The sequence below is a fragment of the Eumetopias jubatus genome, unplaced genomic scaffold (genome assembly GCF_037043125.1).
Source record: "Eumetopias jubatus isolate StellerSeaLion01/CBP00866 unplaced genomic scaffold, mEumJub1_p1.0 scaffold_7, whole genome shotgun sequence".
Taxonomy (NCBI): Eukaryota; Metazoa; Chordata; class Mammalia; order Carnivora; family Otariidae; genus Eumetopias; species Eumetopias jubatus.
The window spans coordinates 51,198,104-51,222,830 of NW_028274813.1; the positions used below are offsets into that span (position 1 = coordinate 51,198,104).

A 24,727-nucleotide genomic window follows, 5' to 3' on the forward strand; every position below is an offset into this window, starting at 1 on the left:
GGAGTTTAAAATCCCTTTATAATGGAACGTATATGAACCAGATATGAACAAACGGTGTTGCTATGCAGGAAATAAATACAATTATTACTAACATTTTTTTATTAATAGTAGGAGAGATACTTAACTAATTGGTAGTCAACGGTGTTTCTAAAGAGGTAAAATATAACAATGAGAATCAGACAGCCATGGAAAAAGTGAGGGAAAGAACAACTGGGGAAGAAAGATTAAAGTCCAGAATCCAGAAAGGGCTTCGTATGCAGAAATAGGAAGGAAACATATGTTTCTGAAATATAATGATTAAGATAAGAATGGTTGAGAATATGGCCAGAGCCAGAACTTGTAGGACCTTGTAGGCCTGGTTAAAAAGCAGGGGTGAGTCAATAAAGTGTTCTAAACAGGAGAATAACAAGAGGTGATTTCTCTTGTAAAAGAATATCTGGCCAATATCCAAGACATAGAAGGTCAAAAAAGGAAGCACACTGGCCTGTTTGAAGGCTATTGCAGGACATTTAAAGTAGTCCATGTGAGAGTTGAGAGTGGCAGTGGAGACTGAGAGAAATGTATAAATTCCTGATATATTTTGAAGGTAGAATTAATAGGTAAGTATATTTTCTAATCATAGACAATATTATCGAACAAATAGGTGTCATTCCTGATCTCTATTATTTAACCATCCCTTCACATGCCAAAAATCTTTAACACACATTATATATACTCCACAGAAAATACTTTTGCTATAATCATTTATGATATTAAACATATATATATATATCTAAAGTTGTATATTGCTAATATTTGGCATATTTTATTACTTCAAATAATGCATTCAAATCTTTTAATTTTTGTAATACAGCTCTCTGGATACACTTAGCTCTCTGCTTATTTATGTTTATTCTCCTACAGTAGCTTTTATTTTCCTCTAACCCCATAAGTGGTTATATTTAGGAGTAAATCCAAATTTGGCATTTTATTTGTCTTTGTTTATGTTCCCTCTGAGCTATCTTAACAAAACAAAACCATACCCTGCAGCCAGGCCTCCATTTTGAGCTTTAGATCCATATTTCCACTTAGTTATCAGAGACATGTGTGTGATTCTGGGTATATATTAGACAAAATATTCCTCAACTTCCTTCCAATGCAAACAACCAAAATGCTAGGAAGTTTCTAAAAATATTATTAAAAGCATTAAAATGTTTATTTTAAAAGTACAATGTCAAATTTATAAGAAAGCAAGACAATGAGGCTGATTTTGCCCTGAGGGCATTTGCTGACAAGGGCAAATTTGAGTTTCAGTTTTGATGGCATTTCTGGCCAAAGGGTGCGGAACTCCAAACCCAGAGTATATCCTGGGGGAAAATTTTACCCACAGAAGTTGGAACTCAAAGGACTGTATCCATAGGATAAGAGTAAAGTAGAAGTAAACCCAGTCTACACATTCCTACTTCTAAGAAACTTGCCTTTGAAGTGAGCAGGGTAGGGGTGATGCGGGAGCACATACTTTATGTTATAATCACAAATTGCCTCTTATCTGGATTTTTAACTCAAATTCATATCACCTGGATGATTAAAGTAAAACCTTAATCCATGAACTTAAATTAATATGATCTTAGACATTGAGGTCAGTAGCTGTCTCTAGACACAAATCTCTCTAGAGAAAGAAAACATCATCTTAGGCATTAAAGAATTCCCATAAATATTTTTAAAGAACAATGAATAGCACATACTCAAAATTAACCAAGAATACACAGAAACAAGTTACCCTGAGAGAAGACCAACAGAAAAACATCCCTAAAACCATAATTGGAAATATCTGACAGTATAAAACAATTACTTTGTTTAAAGAAATAAGAGACAAACCTTACTATGTTTGCAGATAATGAGAAAGTGTAAAAGTAATGTATAACAAGTATACAAAAGAACTATGCAGAACACTGAAAGCTATGTTATTGTAATTAAAAACACAATGGATGGGTTTAGCAGATTAAGTAGAGCTGAAGAAAGAATTAATCCTCAGAAGAATTTATTCATAATGCAATGTAGCAAAAGCAAGAAATGGAAAACTTGGAAGAGAGTATGAGACATGGAAGACAGAATGCAAAAGACACTCAAGTGAAGATAGAAAGAAAAGAGCACAGGTATTATTTAAGAGCTAATGATGAGATTTTCTGGAAATTTCTTAGATGAAAGACATCAAACTTAAATGAACAGATTTTAAAAGCCCAGCAAATCACAAACATAAGTAAAGTGTTAAGTGCTCTGGGTAAAATAAAAAGATTTACAGACTTTCTTGAAAAGATGGAATATAACCACATGCTGTTTAAAAGAGATGCTTGTAAAATATAAGGATAATGGAACTTTAAAAGGATGGAAAAGTTATAACAGGCAACTACTAACTAAATGAATGTCAGAGTAACTATATTCATTAATTGAGACAAAATAGAGTTTTATATAATAAAACTTTAATAGAGATAAAGGAGGTTATTGCAAAATGTTAAAAGCTTCAATTTACCAATAAAATAAAGCGATTTCAAATTTGTATGTACCTAGTAGCATAACCTCAAAATATGTAAAGCAAAAAGGAGACAGAACTATAATAATTGTTTTTTAAACTACTACCCTTTTGGAAGAGTTTAACCACTCTTCTAAATTAATCTAAGTAGAATAAGTAGGGTAAAAACCCAACAACTACATAGATAATTTGGACAACTCACTTGTCAGAATTGACCCAATACCACATCACATCCCTAAACTGCAGACTGATTCTTTGCAAGCATACATAGAACAAAAATCAATTATATATTGGACTATAAATCAAGTTTCAACAAATTTCAGAAGATTGAAATCATATGAACTATTTTCTCTGACCGTGACTCAATTAAGCAAACAATCAGAACAAAGAGATAATAAAAAAATAACCTATATATTTGGAAATGAAGAAACACCTGCCTACTAGGTATCCCTACTGTGTGACTAGCAGGTGCACAAGTTCAACGTGTCCACTGTACCCTAAATTACATTTCCTTCTTTCCCCATTTTTGTCACTGACACCGTTATCCATCTCATTATCTAAAGCATCATTTGTGGTTTCACTGACATTTGCCTTGGTTCAGGCTTTCAGCAATGATGTTCTCATTTTCTCTGTAACCAGACTCTTCCCTTTGAGGTCTATGTTCCTCCCATCTGCCACAATAGTCTTTTTAAAAGATCAGTTTAGTCAATAAAGCCTTCATTTAAAAAAAAAATTAGACGGACCTACAGGGTATTTTGCTAAGTGAAGTAAGTCAAACAAAGATGAATACCATATGATTTCACTTACATGTGGAATCTGACAAATGAAACAAACAACACAGAAACAGCCTTCTCATAGATGCAGAAAACAATCTGGTAGTTGACGTAGGGGCTTCTTTTTAAACCACATTTTGATGTAGTTTAAAGGCATAGGGGCGTGGGTGGAATGGATGAAATAAATGAAGGGGATTACAAGGTACAATAGAAAAAAATTAATGATCCTCAATACCAAAAGAATAAACCCTAAATTCCATAACATGACATTCAAGAATCCTTGAATAGAGTCCCTGTCTTTCTTTCCATCTTTATTTTCTCCCAAGTTCTCACACACCTTTTGTGCACCGGCTATGCTAACTCACTTATCCTTCTCTGAACACCCCCTCCTTTCCATCCTCTCTTTACCTTTGCATGAGTTAATCTCCTTCAGAGGATATCCTCTCTTATTGTTTACCCACCTGACCATTTCCTGTATATCCTGGAAGACAAAGCTCAAGTATCACATTCCTTGAGATGCCTTGCCTGGTCAATCTTCATAGTGTTATTCACTTCTTTACTTTCTACCCGAGAATTGTTTTTTGTCCTCAGCTTTGTAAATCAGCTATTTAAATATCTGCCTGTTGTGTTAGATCATAAAGTACATGCAGACAGGAATTTTTTTTCTCATTCATTTTTTTTAAACTCTTAGCAGTTATATAGGAAGAGCTCAAAAATTGAATTTATGAATAAAATTAGAGTTAGTAAGATAGTTTAAATATATTTGTTGAAAGAAGCAAGGGTCAGTCAACAGACTGGCAATGAGAAGGGACAGCGATAGTATAACACGTAGATGGAATAACATGTAAATAGTGGAGGGCAAATTTGGTGTGGCATTTCTAAAACCTTTTAGCATCTTGATGGAAGGGATGCCAAGTAGAGTTGTATGGGTTTTATACTGCACAACTCAAGAGCGTGTCATACACATCTAGTCAAGGATGCAATAGTGTTGTGCAGTGCGGTCCTGAGTGGTCACATGGTTTATTTGATTAAATGAATCCCATCCTTAGTGCCCAGGAAGTAATTGTTATTTAATATAACTAGTAGGAGTCATTGAAAAAAGGATTATATTTTGCATATTCTACATAATGAGAGAAGTATGTAACACTTCTTAGAAATCCTTCCACCCAAAAAAAAAAAGTTAGGTACCTAATATAGCAAATTTTAATAATATAGAAAAAAATAACTTTTAAAACAGGTAAGTGAGTCATTGCAGTGAGTTAGAAACCATGTCCACATGTGGTATAATTTGCAAAGTTTGCTTAAGGTTTACACATGAATATTATGACTTTTAGTCAAATAAGTTCAGACTAAATGATTTAGAACATAAATTACATACTTGAGTTACCTATTCTATTAAATAAGGGATACTCAGAAGCCAAACTGGGAATAGTTAGAATTGACTGACTTGAGGGCGCCCGGGTGGCTCAGTTGGTTAAGTAACTGCCTTCAGGTCATGATCCTGGGATCAAGTCCCGCATTGCATCAGGCTCCCTGTTCAACAGGGAGTCTGCTTCTCCCTATGACCCCCACCCCTCTCATGCACGCTCTCTCTTTCTCTCTCTCAAATAAATACATTAAATCTTAAAAAAAAAAAAAAAAAGGAATTCACTGACGTGAACCAATGGCTTTATCTGTTTCAAAGTCTTACGCTACTTTGGAGATTCTGCGTTTTCCACCTAGAACATCATTTGGTTGCTGACAGTATAAACCGAACATAGTCATGATATTTTGTTCTGGGAAGTAGCTAGAAAGAAAAAAAAATGAACTCTGCTACTTTCACCTGCAAATGCTTTTTAAAAGCAATGAATCTCATTCACCTCCCACAGTCAGTAAATGATGTTTCCCATTTCCCATCCCAAGCTGAAATTCCTGGTTTGTTCTCCACCCACCTCTGACTCCTTCCCTCTTGCTAGATGTGTTCTTAAAAATAGTTTCGCAGGGCGCCTGCGTGGCTCAGTTGATCAAGGGCCTGTCTGCAGCTCAGGTCATGATCCCAGGGTCCTGGGATCAAGCCCCACGTTGGACTCCCTGCTCAGCAGAGAGCCTGCTTCTTCCTCTCCCTCTGCCTTCTGCTTACTTGTGCTCACTTGCTCTCTCTGTCAAATAAATAAATAAATAAATTTTTAAAATCTTAAAAAAAAATAGTTTCTCTCAGGGCATCTGGGTGGCTTAGTCGTTAAGTGTCTGCCTTCAGCTCAGGTCATGGTCCCAGGGTCCTGGGATCAAGCCCCGCATCGGGCTCCCTGCTCAGTGGGAAGCCTGCTTCTCTCTCTCCCACTCCCCCTGCTTGTGTTCCCTCTCTCTCTGTGTCTCTCTCTGTCAAATAAATAAAATCTTTAAAAAAAAAAAGCTTCTCACCATAAGAATAGCCTTTGGCTTATTGCAAACCATGTGTTTCATCTGTTTTTAACATGTCTTCTACAGATCCTCCTGCTGTGGAACCAGCATTTCTGGAGATCCGGCAAGGACAAGACCGGAGTGTTACTATGAGCTGCCGGGTCCTGAGAGCCTATCCAATACGGGTGCTGACCTATGAGTGGCGCTTGGGCAATAAATTATTACGGACTGGTCAGTTTGACTCTCAAGAGTACACAGAATACCCGGTGAAGAGTCTTTCCAATGAAAACTATGGGGTTTATAATTGTAGCATCATAAATGAAGCTGGAGCTGGGAGATGCAGCTTTCTTGTTACAGGTAAGATTCTAAGTATTTCACCATATGATCAAGGGATCTTCAATATAAGAAAGTGTTTTGCAAATCCATGGAACATACTATGAGTAGCTTGTTGGCTATAGTTAGAGTTACTCATTTCTTTTCAAGGCAAATTTATTTTAGTAGTAGCAGTTTATATGCCTGTAAAATTAGAAGTTTATGTGAATTCAAGAAGATTTGGTGAAGAGGTTGTTTATTTTGAGTGTTTAAGTAATAAAGTGACAAATCTTAACTAGCTTTTTTTAGATCAAATTGCAAATATTAATACATATTTTCTTTTGCAAGCCTGAAATTGCTTGTTAACCAACACCTGCTTTGGTTTTCTTAATAGTAGAAAGAGTGTTTTTTTCTTATTATTTATTTACTCCCTCTATGTGGTGAAACTCAATTTTGTCCTTGGCTTACCTTTGGTTTACAAATATTCAAACAGAAAGCAATAAAGTTGTATCTGGCATATAATAAATTAGAAAAGAAGTATCAATCAATACTTTTTGATGTCATTATCTTACAGTATATTAAAAGAAATATTAAGTCTGTATTAAAACTTAGGTAATTATGTAATTATTTATAATCTATATACTAAGGTAAATTTGTGTGATTTTTGAGCTAGGGTTTAAACATACATTGAAAGGATATATTCCTTTTATTCTTTTTCAGGATTATTTTGTTCTGGTAAAGTTAGTTTTAATAGTTGGAGTGTTCATGCTAGTAAAAGAAGAAACTGGACATTGTGTATTATCTGAAAAGCAGTTGGAAATATTATGATTTAAGTGTTTCAGACTTAATTAAAACTTGTTCATTGGTAATATAAATTTTTATTCATAAGTTCTTACTTATAAGAAAAATTTCTAAACATGAATCACCTTGAGATATTTTTGCTTCCTGAAGTGTGATATTAGATAGGTAAAATGTAATGGAAGACCCAAAGAATATGAAGATGTCCCCTTTGCTGGATCCTTACCACCTCTTGATTTTGCAATCCCTTTTATCAACATTCAGTTGAACTTAAAGATTTCTACTTTGATTCTTAAAATGAACTATTCAAAGAAAACCAGAAGTCCCTAGGACAATACTACTCACATGGTGACCTCACTGCTAATTTTTATCCCTAGGGATATTTACAAGGGAAAGAAAATGTAGTATATTATTCTATAGAGTAATTTAAATGGCATGATGTACTTTCACTGTTTAATTACCTATTACTGTCCCGAAACAAGAAGAATCTTTCAAAGGTAGTTGTTTTCTACTTATTGGTAGAAATAGGTCACCTTTTTCTCATGAACCCCCAAAACAAAAACACTCCATAAAATTAACTACATCCCTTTCTTCAAACTTTTGGGACTTATATACATTTTAATTTTTTTGTTGTTGACGTTGTTTTCTAAATTTAGGCTAGTTTGGATCATGCTACCTCTGTAAGATTTTCATTTCTTATCTATTATGTGACCCAAATCCTATTTTCTGAACTAGAAGACAAGCTAAGACCAGAAGAAAGTTTTCCCAGAAGACACCATTTTCCCATTCAAGATCCATGGGGTGTAGTAAGTAGATTTTGATAGCTCCAGAAAGGAATAAACCTGTTAGGGGTTGCCCCACAAAAGGAGAGGAAATAGACCCAAGAATTGATTTGTTTCCTGTGTGCATTTTTCTATCTTCATGTTAGCCTCATTGTTTCAGTATTTCCACATACCATCTAATATATTTTTGAAGAAAAACAGAAATATTTAAGTTCCAAGTATTGTATAATCTAGGAAAATATACATTTGGCCCTTGAATAACACAGGAGTTTGGAGCACCAACTCCCCATATAGTCAAAAATTTTCATATAGTTTTTAACTCCCCCAAAACTTTGCTAATAGCCTACTGTTGACCAGAAGCCTTACTGATGACGTAGTCTTGTAACACATATTTTGTATGTTACATGTATTATATACCTTGTTTTTACAATAAAGTAAGCTAGAGAAAAGAAAATGTTATTAAGAAAATCATAAGGAAGAGAAAATACACTTATAGTACTGTGCTGTAAAAACAAACAAACAAACAAAAAACAAAAACAAAAAACCAGAAACCTCCATGTGTAAGTGGACACACGTAGTTCAAATCTCTGTTGTTCAAGGGTCAGTTGTATAAAGAAATCAATGATTCCATAGAATCAGAGGTCTGGAGGAAACTTCAAAAAGACATTTATTTCTTCTATTAAAACACATCACAGTTAGGAATCCTCATGAATTTCCCACAATTCAAAACCTTTGAAGCTATAGTGAGGAAACTAAGGAATTAGGATATAGACAAGAAGATATATATTCTTTATCCACAAAACAGATCTTTGAAGACAATTCTATTTATTTCCTGACAGCCAAATTCAGAAAATTTTAATTTTTTTATTATAGCTATTTTGTCAAATTCAAGATCCCTTTTCCACTAGTCATGAAGATTTTACAGTCACTCAAAAGCGAACTTGATCTAACTATGCATCAAAATGTACAAAATTGAACTAAAAGGCAATGGCAGCCCTCAGATTTATATTTACATTAGTTCCCAGGAAAGTTAAAAAATTCACACCTCCTTTTCCTAGTTATATCATGTGTGAGTGATGTGTGTGGGAGTATGGGGGTAGGTGAGTGGGGTTGTGTTTACTGAGAAGTCAGGGTGTGAGAATATTTTCCTGCAAAGGAAAAGAAGAAGGTAAGCAAAGATATTTTGGGAACAGTGAACAGCCTAGCTTGTAGCGCACTGTCCATGTTAGAAAATATTAGCTATAATACCACAAAATACAGTGTATTTTCATTTCTTTTATTCACTAATATTGTTATGGTAAAGATAAGCATAGTTTTGTTGGTCTGTTTAATGGTTTAAGTAAGCTTTGTGAACAATGGTAGGAACCTAAACACCATTTATCATGTTTTACTATGGAGAATTTTTACAAGTTCCAGGAAGTATATATACACAGTTATATAAAATTTAGACTTATACACCATTTAGAAATTTGATCAATGGAGACAATTTTAGATTCTTTTAAATGAAACATATTAAAGGAATAGTGTTTTCCTTAATAGGTAACAGTGAATATATACTCCATAAGAATTTTTATTGCATAACAACAAAGTATAATTACACATGAAACAACCAATATGTATTGTCTCCTTTCTGATGAAAGTTTTGCAATCTGGAAAATATTTAACAATTATTTACTGTGTAACTACTAATTGCTGGGTACTAGGGTAGACACTGGAAATAGAACAATAAATACTCTCTCCCAGAAATCTTTCACCATCATGTCAGTTTCTAAGTTTTATCAGTTGTATATTTGTTTGGTATTTTGAATCTGTCATTTTATTTTTATCCCTATTGCACTTGTAAAGGCTTATATTCTCTTATCTGGGATATTACAGTAGCCTTTTATCTGATAATCTGAATATTCAGCCTCTTTCCCTTTCAGTCCATTTCTACACTGTGGGAATTTATTTACCTAGAAAATGTATCTTACTCTTGCTGGAAAATGTTGATGATCTTCATAGCCTATAGGTGATATACAAATTAATTGTCATGAATTTTCAAATCACTCATTAATATCTCAAATAGAATATATAAAATCATCTGTCCTTCAATCCTACCAGTTACTCCAACTCTAGTCAAATTAGATCATGCCGCCTGCCACCAAATCATTACACATTTTCAAGACTCTCTGCCTTTGTTCACATATTACTTTATTCTTAAATACTAGCCCTTGGTGTATTCCACTACTAGATTATGGTGACCCTCGTGTATGCCTTTACTAGGGTCATTTTGGTTCTTGCTCCTCAGCCAACTAGAGATGTGTAGATTGTAATACTATATTATTTTATAATTCACAAATTGTGTATGTTATTATTTTTCAAGTATCTGAAAGTATCAGTAAAACTCCAAATAACCGTGATTTGAACAAGATAGAAAATTATTACACTCAGGTTAAACCTTGAAGTATCATTTCAGAAACTAACATAATGGCTCTTCCACAAAGTCTTCAGGGATTCGGGTCTCTTCCATCTTATTGCTCAATCATTATCAGTAGATGGCACATCTTATAGCACTAATGGCTACTGAAGTCCCAGCTAATTACTTCTACATTTCAGTGAATTACCTCTTTTTAAGGAAACTTCCTTAAAAAGGAGTAGTTTTAGTTACCCTTTCTACTTGCATCTCATTGGAGACAACTTAATCCTATTGGTGTATCTGCAATAAAAGCTATGGGGTATAGATTTTATTCTAAGATTATATCACACTTGCTCATATATATTTTAAATTGTCTTAATTGAAAATATTGCAATGGAATTAAATGGAGATTTTCAAGGAAAATTTAGGTTTTATCCCTGGAATACTTAACACCATTACTGACAGGCAACTGTTCAGGAACCATGGCAAATGAGGTCTTAGAATAATTTGAAAAGACAAGAATATGATTAATCAGAGACTTCATAAGATATTCTATAGAGGGGCGCCTGGGTGGCTCAGTCGTTAAGTGTCTGCCTTCGGCTCAGGTCATGATCCCAGGGTCCTGGGATCGAGTCCCGCATCGGGCTCCCCGCTCCGTGGGAAGCCTGCTTCTCCCCCTCCCATTCTCCCTGTTTGTGTTCCCTCTCTCTCTGTGTCTTTCTCTGTCAAATAAATAAAATCTTTAAAAAAATAAAATAAAATAAACAAAAAAATAAACATGGCAAATAGGGTTTTACCAAGCAAAAATCTGCCTGTGATTGTTAATTTCACCTCTAGTTTGGAAATATTTGTGCTAGGATTGTGCACAGTTTTCCTTTTGGTATATTACAATATTCAGATTTACATATTAGAACTACTATTTTCTCCATGTTCAGCAACAGCAGATCAGACACAGAACTAAAATTCGATTCTAGAGAACAAATAAGGCAAAGATGAGACAGTTTTATGAAAGGGAGTACATGTTATCACTCAGTGAATACAAAGAAATTCAAATTGGCTGGGAGCTATAATATTGCCCAAGATAGGAGAAAATATTGTTGGAGGACTCTAGAATTGCTTAGTTTTGAAGAATGAAGAGGAAGAAATAACAACCAAATCAGATTTGACTCCAAATCAAAAGATCAAAATATTTTATTCATTTTTTCTAATGTCAGATTGAGTTATATACTGTCCAGATAGAAAATATATTTTATTCTCAGGCAATGAATATGTTTATTTTATTCAGCCAGATACTTAATTTCTTATGAATATAAAAATCATCAACATAAGACTATGGATAAATCATGAACAACTATCAGAAGTAAGAGCAAATGAAATTGGAAAAATATCTAGTACAATTTCCTGTGATAACTTGGGGCACCTGGGGGGCTCTGTTGGTTAAGTGTCAGACTCTTGGTTTTGGCTCAGGGTCATGAGATGGAGCCCCACCTCTGGCTACTTGGTGCTAGTCTGCTTGAGATTTCTCTCCTCCTAACCCCCGCTGCCCCTCCCCCTGTGCCTGTGTGTGCTCACTCTCTCTCTCTCTCTCTCTCTTCCCCCCCTTTCTCTCTTAAATAAATAAATAAATAATATTTTTTTAAAAATTCTTATAATAACTCTAAAAGGTAAGAAATTTGCATGTAAAATCAAATATTTTTCAGGGCAGAATTTTATTACATTTATTAGAATTTTATTTGTTATAATAGATAAACTAGTAGATCCCAATGTTTCAGCCAGATTATGAGTTATAGCTATTTTTTAAAGAGAAATTGCATCATATGTTCTAACAACTCTTAATGTGTAACATTCTATAGTGTGTAAATTTATTCCACTTCTATCTTTTTCATCTCAAACAATCCTGTGAATTGTGTGGAAGAGATGGTATCACCCTCCGTTGACAGATTTGGCTGACAAAGGCTCAGGAAGCCAAAAATAAAATGTGTGTCTTCGATTGTAAATTCAAGCTCTTTTTGACACACCTCAGTGACTCTTTTATTAGTGGTGCTAAGGGAAATTTTAACAATTAAGCTAGATAAAATGTAGGTGAGTCCAAGCTGAATCTGAAAAAGCAGAAATAAAAATGTGAATACTAATTAAAGGAAGTCAACACTATCACTAAGCAAAAATTATACCAAAATATTTACTTTAGTCTAGGATCTAATTTACACAATATTTTAAACAAATTTTATTTTTTTCCTCCAGTAAACATTTCATGAATAGTCTATATTTCACACTATACCTAAGGAAAAACTTCAATTAAAATTTTTATTGTATTTAGTTTGATGTAGAAGTTTGATTCTTCCTTAAATTCTCTCATTACTCATTTTCTTCATTATAAAATCATGCAATTCCTCCAGTGAAAGATTTAAAACAGTGTGGTCATCAAAAGCCTATTGTTGGACCCAAAATAAAACATTGCAATGTAAAAGAGCAATTTAAGATAATTTCATGCACTTATATTTCATTATTCACAGGTAGTTTAAAATGTAGGCAAACTAAGAAAGTCATGATTCTCATCTGATAACACTACTTTCTGAATGACACACACTGTTATTCACTATAACACACTACCTGGTCTAGTTTACCAGAGAGAGAGAGAAAGTTCAAGTTAAGTCCCCCCACAGGGGGTAAAAAATTTGATAAGGATGGAAATTAACTGAATTTAGTAAAATTAAAGTAGATTTGAAAGAGTTAAACATCAAAGTCAGAAAATTTGGCCCTGGGTCGAGGGAAGGAAGCATGGCTGAGAGACCGACCTACATAGAGTAAGTTGACCACATCTTGGAACCAGAAAAAGAAAGAGGTAAACATCTACATGCGACTAAAAGCAGGATATAAGACTCAAACTAGGGATGGCTTGTGCCATAGACTGAGTTGTTTCCCTCAAAAATCCGTATGTCGCAGCTCTCCTTCCCCCAGATACATACAGTGCCCCAATGTGATAATATTTAGAGATGAGGACTTTTTTTTCTTAATTTTTTATTGTTATGTTAATCACCATACATTACACCATTAGCTTTTGACGTAGTGTTCCATGATTCATTGTTTGCGTATAACACCCAGTGCTCCATGCAGAACGTGCCCTCTTTAATACCCATCACCAGGCTAACCCATCCCCCCACCCGCCTCCCCTCTAGAACCCTTAGTTTGTTTTTCAGAGTCCATCGTCTAGAGATGAGGACTTTGGGAGATCAGTAGGTTTAGATGAGGTCATGAGAGTGGAGTCCTCCTAATGGTATTAGTACCCCTATTAGAAGAGATGCCAGAGACGTTGCTCTCTTGCTGTTTCGCGTCACGTGAAAACACATTGAGAAGACAGCCATCTGCAAGTTTGGAAGAGAGCAGCCCCCAGAAATTGGCTATGCTGGCACCCTGATCTTGGACTTCCACCCTCCAGAACAGTGAGAAAATAAATGCCTGGTTGTTTAAGCTATCTAGCTGATGGTATTTTGTTATGGCAGTGCATGCAGACTAATACAGTCTGTCACAATCATAAATGCCATACCATGTCAGAAATCACAGTATCAAATTATAGCAAGGAGCAAAGAAAACAAACTCTCAAGGTCTACGTGGAACTTTCTGGATAATGTATTGTGAATGTGGCTGTCTTTCCTTCTTGGTAACTAAATATAAAGATAGTTCTTCATTGACTGAAAGACGTTAAAAGTGCCTAACACTTCAGCCTTGTGTAGGCCATTGAATGCTTTGTGGCCATGCATCTTTATCTGTAGAACGGAAGACCTGCTTCCCATAAAACATAATTTTAGGAGTACCAAGTAAGCTAATCAGTGCAACAGTGTTTTAAAAGCAAAATAGTACAATCATATAAATTTAAGTTGGACAGATTTTCAGATTCAGCCATAGGTAAGCAAACTTTCTGCTTTTTATCCTGGTAACATAACAATGAAAATACCACCATAAAAAGTGGGGGAGGAAGGATAACTGATTGCAGAAATATTGTCAGTAATCAATATACACCTGAGCTCTGGTCAAGAGACAGATGTGTGATGAGAAAATCAAGCTGGAGTAGAAGCTAGTGACATTTTGGAGCTAATTTGAGAGAGGACTTTGTATTATAGGTGAGGTGTTTTTTTTTTCTTCCTTTGTATATTATTTTAGATGGATTATTACCTGACATTACCATAGGGCAAGAAAGCAGACTCTGACTTGAAACACTAGAGGGAAAATTGAGAAAGAGAACTAGAGCCTGGCGGAGGGTAGACAGTGTAGAGTGGTGAGGTCAGCCAAGATGGCCAGCTCCTGCATTTCTTCTTTTCTTTCCCCTTTCCCCCTCCTCTGACCTTTTCAACAGACAACTCCCCAGAGACAGTACCTGGAATTGAGGTATTGGAAACTGGGGATACTGGAGGGAGAAAACCTCTGAGGAGGACCAGGATGGGAAGATAGAAAATCATGGGACTGATGCTGAAACCAGAATCTCTCTGTCCTGAAGCACCCTTTCCCTTTCCCAGAGGAGCACAAACAAGCAACTAGGCTATTTCACCCTTATAGGCAATATCAGACAAGGTAGTTAGGGGTCTTCTAGGAAAAAAATATGCACAATCAAAAACAAAATTATTATGAAATAAAGAAAACAAAATAATCCATTTCACAATAGATGGGAGTAATAAGAAACAATACTATTTTAAATACCACAAAACAACATCTTCAGAGAATGCAGGGATGATATAAGAAATAGAAGGAAGAAAACTAGCAGTGAAGAAAAACCACTTGGTGATAATGGATATAAAAAATGTAATTGCTAAAATAAATATGTGACTAGTGTAAGTATACAGAATAGACACAGCCAAAGAATGAGTAGGTTAGCTGGAATATCTGGTTTAGAAACCTTCCCCAAAAGCAGCAATAGAGAATACAAATATAATGTGAAATTTTAAGAGATTGGGAGAATAGAAGCAAAAGTATAAATAGAAGTCCTCCCCCCAGGACCTGGGGGAGTTCCTGGCACAGCGTATACTATTAATGAACACTTGTTGAATGAATGAATGAATGAATGAATGAGTGAGTGAGTGAATGAAGCCATAGGAAGAGAAGAAAAAATTTTTAAGTTTAAATTTCATATGTGAATTTTCATCTGGGTTAAATTAAACATATTACTTAAATTATACTAATTATACTTTAAAATTCTGGGCCACTTTTTGACTCTGTTTATATGTTACAGAATATTTGTCAGTTTTTTTTCTTCATACTAATTTTTTTCATTTCTAATTTAAGCAGTATCATATACTTAACCATATGTTGACCATATCTTTAAAATACACACACTATACAACCCATGTCTTTAAAAATTCCTAGTTTTTTAAATTGAAGGCTAATTAGTATACAGTGTTATATTAGTTTCAGGTGTACAATTGTTTCAACAATTCTGTACATTTCTCATTGCTCATCATGATAAGTGCACTCTTACCTATTTCACCCACCCCCCTGCCCACCTCTTCTCTGGCAACCACCAGTTTGTTCTCTGTATTTAAGAGTCTGTTTTTTTGTTTGTCTCTTTTTTGTTTGTTTGTTTTGTTTCTTAAATTCTACATATGAGTGAAATCGTATGGTATTTGTCTTTCTCGGACTGACTTATTTCACTTAGCACTATGCCTTCTAGGTCCATCCATGTTGTTGCAAAGGCGACATTTTATTCTGTTTTATAGCTGAATGATATTGATGACGTCTTCTTTTAAAAACCATTGCACATTATAAGTCAGCTTTGCTAAACTCTTGAAAGTTACCTGATAAAAATGAATAGGACCAGCCTTTTTACTGTCTTCTATAGGACCAGCCTGTATACTATATACAACCATACAATTAGACAAATTCTATGAGGTGACAGTTTTTATGAATGGAAAAGGGGTAGAATAAGACTGTAATTCCTGTAAGACGGGAAACTCATGAGGTGAACCCTATTATAAGTCTAGCTCTCTGTCTAGGGACATATCCCATATATGAGCATCCTGAGCTGGAGTCCAAACAGAGCACAGATTTCTGGCAGACCTGGGGTAATATCTATTAAAGTTTGGGGCAGCACAAGGGACTCTCTACAGGGTAGAGCACGGGAGCAGATAGGGCTATGTAGAGGAAAGGTAATGAGAGTTTGTGTGGATTCCATATTAGTCTTTACCTGAAGATTGGGCTACACAGACAAGGTGAAACTATATGAGGCTTAGCATTTTCTGCTATTTGGGTTCAGAGTCAAAAAGTGGTAGTAGAATTCAAGCAGTGCTGGAGGAAGCTAGGATTTCAGCAAAATAGTATATACCTCCTTAAATTCCAGATATCCTGGTGCGATATCAGAATGATTAAGCCTTAGGAAATAAGGGTAATGTTTGAGAGGAAGGGCTTAGTCTAGATACTCCCTGACAAAGGCTAACATCAAGCCCTGATAAGATTCCTGGGCAGGCAGAATTTAGAAGTCAAATCCCACCAAGTTAGAAGAGCTTGGGAAACACCCTAGGTTCTCCACTGATCTCACCCCAATAAAATGTAAAAAGCTAGCATACAAAAGGATCAGGTGGTCAGCAGGTAACTGAATTACCCAGTAGAATAAACACAACACTCTTCAGAGGAAAAGAGCATAGTTCAGTTATCTGTAATATTTAATGTTATATTTATTACTAATGATGTAGTAGTAACAATTACAACTTATTACTAGAATGCTCAATAAGCAATAAAAATTATTGACACATAAAGAAAATAGGAAAATGTTACTCTTAGTTAAGAATAACAATGGTCTATTAAAAAGGAGTCCTGAGATAGCCCAAACGTTGGGTACAGCAAAAACTAGCTATTATTAATAATTTCAAAGTATTCAAGGAAAATATGTTCTAAGATTTAAAGATAAATGCAGTATTTGTGAGCAAATGGATAAGAGGGAGGAAAAAGCCCTCTAATAAAGAACCAAATGCAAATTCTGCAACTAAAACTCTACAAAAACTGAAATGGAAAATTACCTGGATGGGCGTAAGAGCATACTGGAAAAGTCAGAAGGGTCAGTGAAATTGAAGACAAATTGAAAGAGCTCATACAATCTGGTAGAAAAAGAAATGAAGACCAAAGAAAAGAGACTTAAGAACCTGAGAGATAATATAAAATGGTCTAAAATGGATGTGACTGAAGTTCTAAAAGAAGAGAATGAGATTGGGACAAAAAAAAAATTCTTCAAAAAGCAGCCAGAATAAAAAATGACATTCTGATGATATGCATGGCAGTTACCTTCTCATTAGAAACAATGTGGGCTGGAAGACAATGGAACAACATCTTTAAATCTTCAAAATTCTTTAAAATGTATATCCAGTGAAAACATACTTTAAAAAAATAGCATCAACTCTATTTTTCTGAACAATGAAAGCTAGAGAATTAGTAGTCAACAAAACTATACCATAAAATATGCCAAAGGATACTCTTCCTACTAAAGGGAAAGGTTATCAGTGGAAACCAGAATCTATAAAAATAAATAGTCTTTTCTCCTATGTTTCCTCTAGGAATTTTATGGTTTCAGACCTTACATTTAAATCTTTAATCCATTTTGAGTTCATTTTTATGTATGGTGAAAGGGGTTCAGTTTCATTCTTTGGGATGTGGATATCTGGTTTTTTCAATACCATTTATTGAAGAGACTATCTTCTCAAAATGTATTCTTGGCACCCTTGACAAAGATCAGTTGACTTATATGAGTGAGTTCATTTCTGGACTCTTAAAACATACACTCACACACACATACACACACACAAACAGACTCACACAAAGAAACTTTTGAAAGTGATGGGTGTGTATTACCTGGGTTGTGGTGTTGGTAACACAAGGTATACGTATGTCCAAAATTAGCAAACTATATATATTAATTATGTGCAGTTTTTGTAAATAGAGTTTAATTGGAACATAGCCTTCTGCACTTGTTCATGTATTGTCTATGGCTACGTTCATGCTACAACAGGAGAAGTGAGTGAGTGGTTGGAACAACAATCCTATAGCTCATAAGCCTGAAGTATTTACACTCTAGCCCTCTAAGGAAAAGTCTGTCAATCCTTGGTTTGAAGCAAAACAAACAAACAAAAATTATTAAGGTTTATAACATATTTAGAACTAAAATGTCACAACAGTAGCATAAATGATGGGATTAATTTGAATTATATAGTTATAAATTTATAACATTTGTGAAGTGAGAAAGTCAGAAAGTCATGAAATGTGAAGGAATGATATATAAAGTGATATAATACTGACTTTAAACAGAATCAGTGGGCGCCTGGGTGGCTCAGTCGGTTAAGCGACTGCCTTCGGCTCAGGTCATGATCCTGGGGTCCCGGGATCGAGTCCCGTGTCGGGCTCCCTGCTCGGCGGGGGGTCTGCTTCTCCCTCTGACCCTACCCCCTCTCGTGCTCTCTCTCTCTGAAATAAATAAAATTTTAAAAAAATAAATAAACAGAATCAGTAAGTTAAATTTGCATAGTTTTAGTCATACAGAAACTTCTAAAAAGTTTTTTAAAAAGTGGTACATCAAAGGAATTAAAATGTACATGAATTTGCTCAAAATATCGTAGGAAAAAGAGCAATATGTGAACAATAAAAACATTGAAGGGACAAAGAAAATAAAGAGCAGGACAGTAAGCTTTAACCCAATTACGCCAATAATTACATTAAATGTAAATGAATTTAACACTCCAGTTAGTTATCAGAAATCATGGTACTGGATTAAAAAAAAGAAAAGCATGTTCTTTACAAGATGCACCCTGCTGTCTGTAAGAAACACATATTACATACAAAGACACAAAGAAGCGGGAAGGAAAAGAATGGAGGAACACAGCGTGCAAACAGCAGACAGGAGAACTGACGTGGTTGTATTATTATCAGGCAAAATAAAGTTAAAGACATAGAAAAGTTGTGAATTAAAAAGAGACATTTAAAAATCATAAAAGAGGAATTTATAGAAAGACATAATAGTTACAAATATGTGTGTGTTTCTAATAATAGAGCTGCAAAGTTCATGAATACAAAAGTGCCAGGAGAAATAGACTATTCCATAAATATAACTGAAGATTTTAACATCTATCTATGAATAATTGATAGATATATACCCAGAAAATCACTGATGTTTTAGAAGATCTGAGCTATATTATCAAACAAATTAAACTAATTGACATTTATAGGTCATTATACCCAAAGCTGTAAACTTTGTGCACAAGGAATGCTCACTAAGCTATATAATATGCTTACCAAACATTTTCATTGTAAGGTTAGGAATAAGACCAAAATACTCACTCTAGGGGCGCCTGGGTGGCCGAGTCGTTAAGCATCTGCCTTTGGCTCAGGTCATGATCCCTGGGTCCTGGGACTGAGCCCCATGTTGGGCTCCCTGCTCAGCGGGGAGTCTGCTTCTCCCTCTCCCTCTGATCCTACCCCCCCACCTTGTGCTTGCTCTCTTTCTCTCTCTCAAATAAATAAATAAAATCTTAAAAAAAAATACTAAAATACTGTTATCCTCCACAAATATTATACTGCGGGTCTTTACCACTACACAAGAAAAGTAAAAACCGGAAAGGAAGAAGTAAAAATAATTCTATTCTCAAATCATATGGTTATTTTTGTGGACAATCCTACTTGAATTAATAAGATGATTTAGCAATAGCATAGGATACAAAATCAATCATATTTATGTATAAAAATGCAATACATAAAACCAATAATTTCTGTATAATAGCTATAAATATTTGAAATTGAAATGTAAAAACACTATTTCTGATGACATCAAAATACAAATAATTTTAATAAAATATGCACAAGACATACACTTGAAAAATAAAAAAATAATTGCTTGGGGAACTGAAACAAGACCTAAGTAAATGGGGGAATATACTAAATTCATGGAATGGAAGAATCAATATCATGTTGATGCTTATTCTCCAAATTAATCTATAGAGCCAATGCAATCAAATGCAAATCTCAACAAAATTCCCAGCGTTTTTTTTTTTCTTTTTTCTTTTTTTGATGGAAATTGAAAATCTTACTCTACTTTTTATTTGGAAAACTGAGTTCCAACAATAGTTAGATCTCTATTAGGGAAAAAGAATAAAGTTTGAAGTCTCATACTACCTGATTTCAAGGCTTACTGTAAAACCACAATAATCAAGATAGTATGGGTTTTTTTTTATCAACACAAGGAAGGATCAATCAGACAAGATAAAGAATGAAAAAATAGACCTCTGTGGTTGCATATATGATACATGTAAGGTCAAATGAGTTTTTCAAAGTCACTGGCATAATCCATTGCAGAAATGATAGTTTTCTGGATAAATTGTGCTAGAACTGGATATCCATATTGGAAAAAATAAGTCATAAACAATACCTTACACTGTCCACAAGACTAACTTAAAGATAGACTGTAGATGTAAATATAGGAAACGAAAACTGTAAAATTCTAGAAGAAAACATAGAAGAAAATCTATGCAAATTTGGAATAGGCAAAGATTTCTTAGGAAGTGAACAAATAAAAGCACCAGTTATTAAAGAATAATACATCAGAGGTCATTAAAGCTTTCTGCTCTTCAAAAGACATCATTAAGACATAAAAGGACAAGACAAGGGTAGAAGAAAATATGTGACAAGAGGTTTGTATCCAGGGTATATAAGTAATTCTTAAAACCCAATAATAAGACAAATAGTCCAATTAAAAAATTAACAAAAAACTTGAATCGACACTGCACAAAAGAGCATATAGTTGACCAATAATTGTGAAAAAACTGGTTGCTATCATTAGTTACTAGGGAAATGAAATTTAAACCACAATGAGATAACACTACACACACGTTATAATGGCTAAAGTTAAAAAGACTGACAATACCAAGTGTTGGTGAGGTTGTAGAATAACTGAAATTATCACACACTACTCCTGGGAGTGTCAAATGAGATTACTTTTTTTGAAAATAGCTCATCTGCCTCTCAAATTTAAATCTGCATTTACCAAGCAATGTGGCAATTCAATTCCTAGATGATTACTCAAAAGAAATGAAGGCAGATGCCTATATAAATATTATGCACAAACTTTATTTTTTAATTATTTTAAAGATTTCATTTATTTATTTATTTATTTGAGAGAGAGAAAGAGCATGAGCGGGGGAATGGGCAGAGGGAGAGGGAGAAACAGACCTCCCCACTGAGCAGGGAGCCTGACCCAGAGCTTGATCCCACGACCCTGGGACCACCCCTGAGCAGAAGACAGACGCTTAACCAACTGAGCAACCCAGGCTCCCCTATGCACAGACTTTAATAGCAGCTTTATTTGTAATAGCTTCCAACTAGAAACAATCCAAATATCCATCTACAAGTGAATGGATAGACAACTTACGATCTACTCATGAAATGGAATTATACTCAGTCATAAAAATGGAAAAAAAAAAAAAGGAAAAAATTACTGGTAAACACAATATATGGATGGATGAATTTCAAAAACTCACTCCATGTTTTCTGTCAGAACCTGACATAAAAAGTGCATTATTTATGATTCCATTTATATAATATTCCTGAATAGGCAAAACTAACCTTTAGTAACAGAAACTAGATTCTGTTTGACTGAGACTGAGTGGAATTGATTGATTACAAAGGGGCATTGTGATGGAAATCTCCTGTATCTTGATTAGGATGGTGATTACCTAGTAATACATATTTTTCCAAACTCATCAAAATCTGCACTTAAAATATGTGCATTTTATTGTATGTACATTATACCTCAGTTAAATCTTACCAAATAAATGAATGATATTGGCCAACTAAGGTAGGGTGAGAATAAGGAGGTATTTTATAATATGAAGGTGTTTGTTCTATTTAATGTTATCATGGATATAATTTTCCTAATCCATATCATGTTAATATATTTAAGGTAATTTTAAAAATTGATTGTTCTTCAAAAATTCTTTGTTCCTTTTTCCTCCACTAACCTCTAAATTACTCTCCTTTAGATGGAGACACAACTGATTATCTTCACAGATTTCCCCTTCCCATGATAACCACTATCATCGTTCCTCAATTATGCCCCTTAGTTTAAGAGATAGCAGCTGTTACATTAAGAATATAGAACAACCTAATATGTTGGTTACAAAGGTCATACATACAAGTTAAATGAAGAGGTATGAATCAGGTTTTGAGGTTCTTGTGGGGTTACCATTTTATAAGCAAGACTGTGACTGCTGGGTAGAGTGAAGGGAGGACAGAGATAACCTAACAAGGTTAGCCTGTCGGATTCCAAAACTATTTCTCACAATTTCCTGATATTATTTCGGGCAGGCATTAGATCCAGTTTGCAGAGGATAAGAAACAGTCTGAAATCACAAACAGTTTCCCCTGAGAGAAAAGAGTTCTCATAATATTTCACTGACAACCAGAGAGGAATAAAACAGAGAAACCCAAATGTAGAAATGACACATATGTATGTGTATGAATGTTATATGTTTAGTATTTCTATCACTAAGAAAATAATAGGCTGTTAAGAAACGATCTGTTTAGTACTTAGTGCAGTTGGATTTTTCACGAGGTATTGGGTGGTAATAAAACCAATCTATGAAAGAATCAAAGGGCTTTTTAGTTCAGTGGAATCAAAGCCAACTCCCAAACTTCCAAGTGCCTGTTTAAACACCTTGCTTCTGTTTGTCACCCTGAAGGGATGATTAATGGATGAGAACAGTACAAAACTTGTTCCAAAGGCATGCCAAAAACCAGACTCAAAGTGGTCAGGAGAGAGATTCCACAGATGATGGCTCACAACCTGATCCATCATCTTTTCTCAAGAGAGATTTTGTGACAGAGCCTTAAATCGAAAAAGTCAATAGAGGTTTTCTTTTTATAAATTCTTTTCAGGTTTTAGATTAGAGGATAAAACCAAAGTCTTACAATTTTACATTACTTAAGTAAGCATAACTTTAAAAATCCCCTTCTTTCATCATTCTAATGAACTTTGTCTATTTCAGAAGAACTCCAGTATGACAGTTATTATAAGCCTCAGGATCTGACTGCAGGCAGATATCCGCCTTGTGGTCAGATCCAGACCAGTGCTTCCTAGCAATATGGTAAGAACAGTTATTTGTGCTCTAATCTTTTTCCTGTGCTAGGAGTCATATTCACAGATCTTTTAATTATTCTTAGAGAGGCACGGTGATTCAGTTTCAATAACTAGTTTCCTTTATTCCCATCTAAATCCACTTTATTAATTCAATCTATATGTTTTGGAGAAAGTAAGTGTTCCTAGAAGATAAACAGCGTACCTTCCGGGCTCCTCTCCAACTCACTAGAACACCTCTTGCTCCCTGCCTAAATGATATTCAGCACATTCATATTCAGCAATGGACCACCCACATGTGCAGCAACGGCACTTGCCAAGAAGTTAATGTAGTCTATAAGTACTCCATTGAACATTCAGCTGTCTCAGCCTGAGAGCCAGTGGGTCAGTTCATCCATCTGTGGCCCCTCCGTGCGCAAGCCCCAGCCAATGGTCCTTTAAGCGAACACAAGGCTTTAAGATATTTGGCACTGTAAAGTTTTTAGGGAATGTATAACTTTAGGAAAAAATGAGTACATTTATTTGCAGCTTACTGTATATTCATTATTCTAGAGTTAAATATTTCACAAAATACAGGTAACTCTCATTCTAGAGATTTTGTCAGTCCTTATTTTTATGAGGTCCTGAGTTGATAATACTCTCAGATTGCAATATAGCATGACAAATCTGGTTGAGTACCAGGGGTAAATTGTAGTTTCAGTTTCTGTACTCAGTGGATGGAGGAGGAAAGCAGGGATTCTTCCTAGATTAGTGGAAGTGACATCAGGAAATCCACCAGCCTGTACAGTATTTGTGTGTGAATTAGAGGAAAAGTCCTATTTCATGAACAGATGTGACTCCTATGTCACCGCAGAAGCAGTTGCAAGAAGAATAGAGCCTGAGTATTAGCCCCACTCACCCCGTCAGCCAGACACACTTGGTTGTGAGCGACCATTTCCAGGGACGTTGGATGTTAGAACAAAAAAGGGACTTTGGATCGCATGAATTCAGAATGTAGCTCTGTTACTGGATGGTTACTTACTACAGGGCAAGCTGTTTAAGATCTCTAATCTTTAATCTTTTGTAAAAAGAAAATGATAAGAAGATTCTCATCCTGCAGAGGATTGTGCATTTTAAAAAAACAAAACAAAACATAATGTATACAAGTTGATTTGCATAGTGACTGACAAACAGTGAAACCTAACAACAGAAGTGCCTTAAAAACTCTTATTTTTGTCTAGGAGAGATGAAGCATTGATTTTTCCTTACTCCAAGAAAGAACGGTTTTATTCCCTAAACTAAGCTTTCTTCTAATGCTTTAGGAGCCACGATTGGAATATTTTCTGTGACCAGGTAGAAGAACACTAGAAGCAGGTTTTCAAAATTATGAATAGGAAGACTCCAGTGGGGTCTTCTTGAGAAGTCATTTATCCAGATGTATTTGTGGTATATGGAAGAGAATAAAAAAATCCCTCAGTGTCTGAAATTATGAGACTTAAACAAAAATAAATTGAATCTCTACAATTACACCATCAGTGGGATTCTTTTCCCTTTTAGACACACTCCATTGCAAATTTTGTACATTGGTATTTGTTTCACACACAGTTTCAGTTACATAATTCTGATTCGCATAAAATTTCCCCACACTGTACACCACCCTAAGGGAACTGACTGTTTCTTTGATGGAAGCTGGAATAAGAAAAGAAA

The 24,727-nt window shown here is 34.9% G+C and overlaps 1 protein-coding gene across 1 annotated transcript in view; it reads left to right on the forward strand.

Moving 5' to 3' along the window:
* Nucleotides 1-24,727, forward strand: part of MDGA2 (MAM domain containing glycosylphosphatidylinositol anchor 2) — a 793,866-nt gene that overhangs the window by 664,033 nt on the left and 105,106 nt on the right. Inside the window, exon 9 of the mRNA XM_028097835.2 lies at nt 5,749-6,018. Coding sequence (XP_027953636.1) covers nt 5,749-6,018 — 270 coding nt within the window. The remainder of the gene's footprint in view (nt 1-5,748; nt 6,019-24,727) is intronic.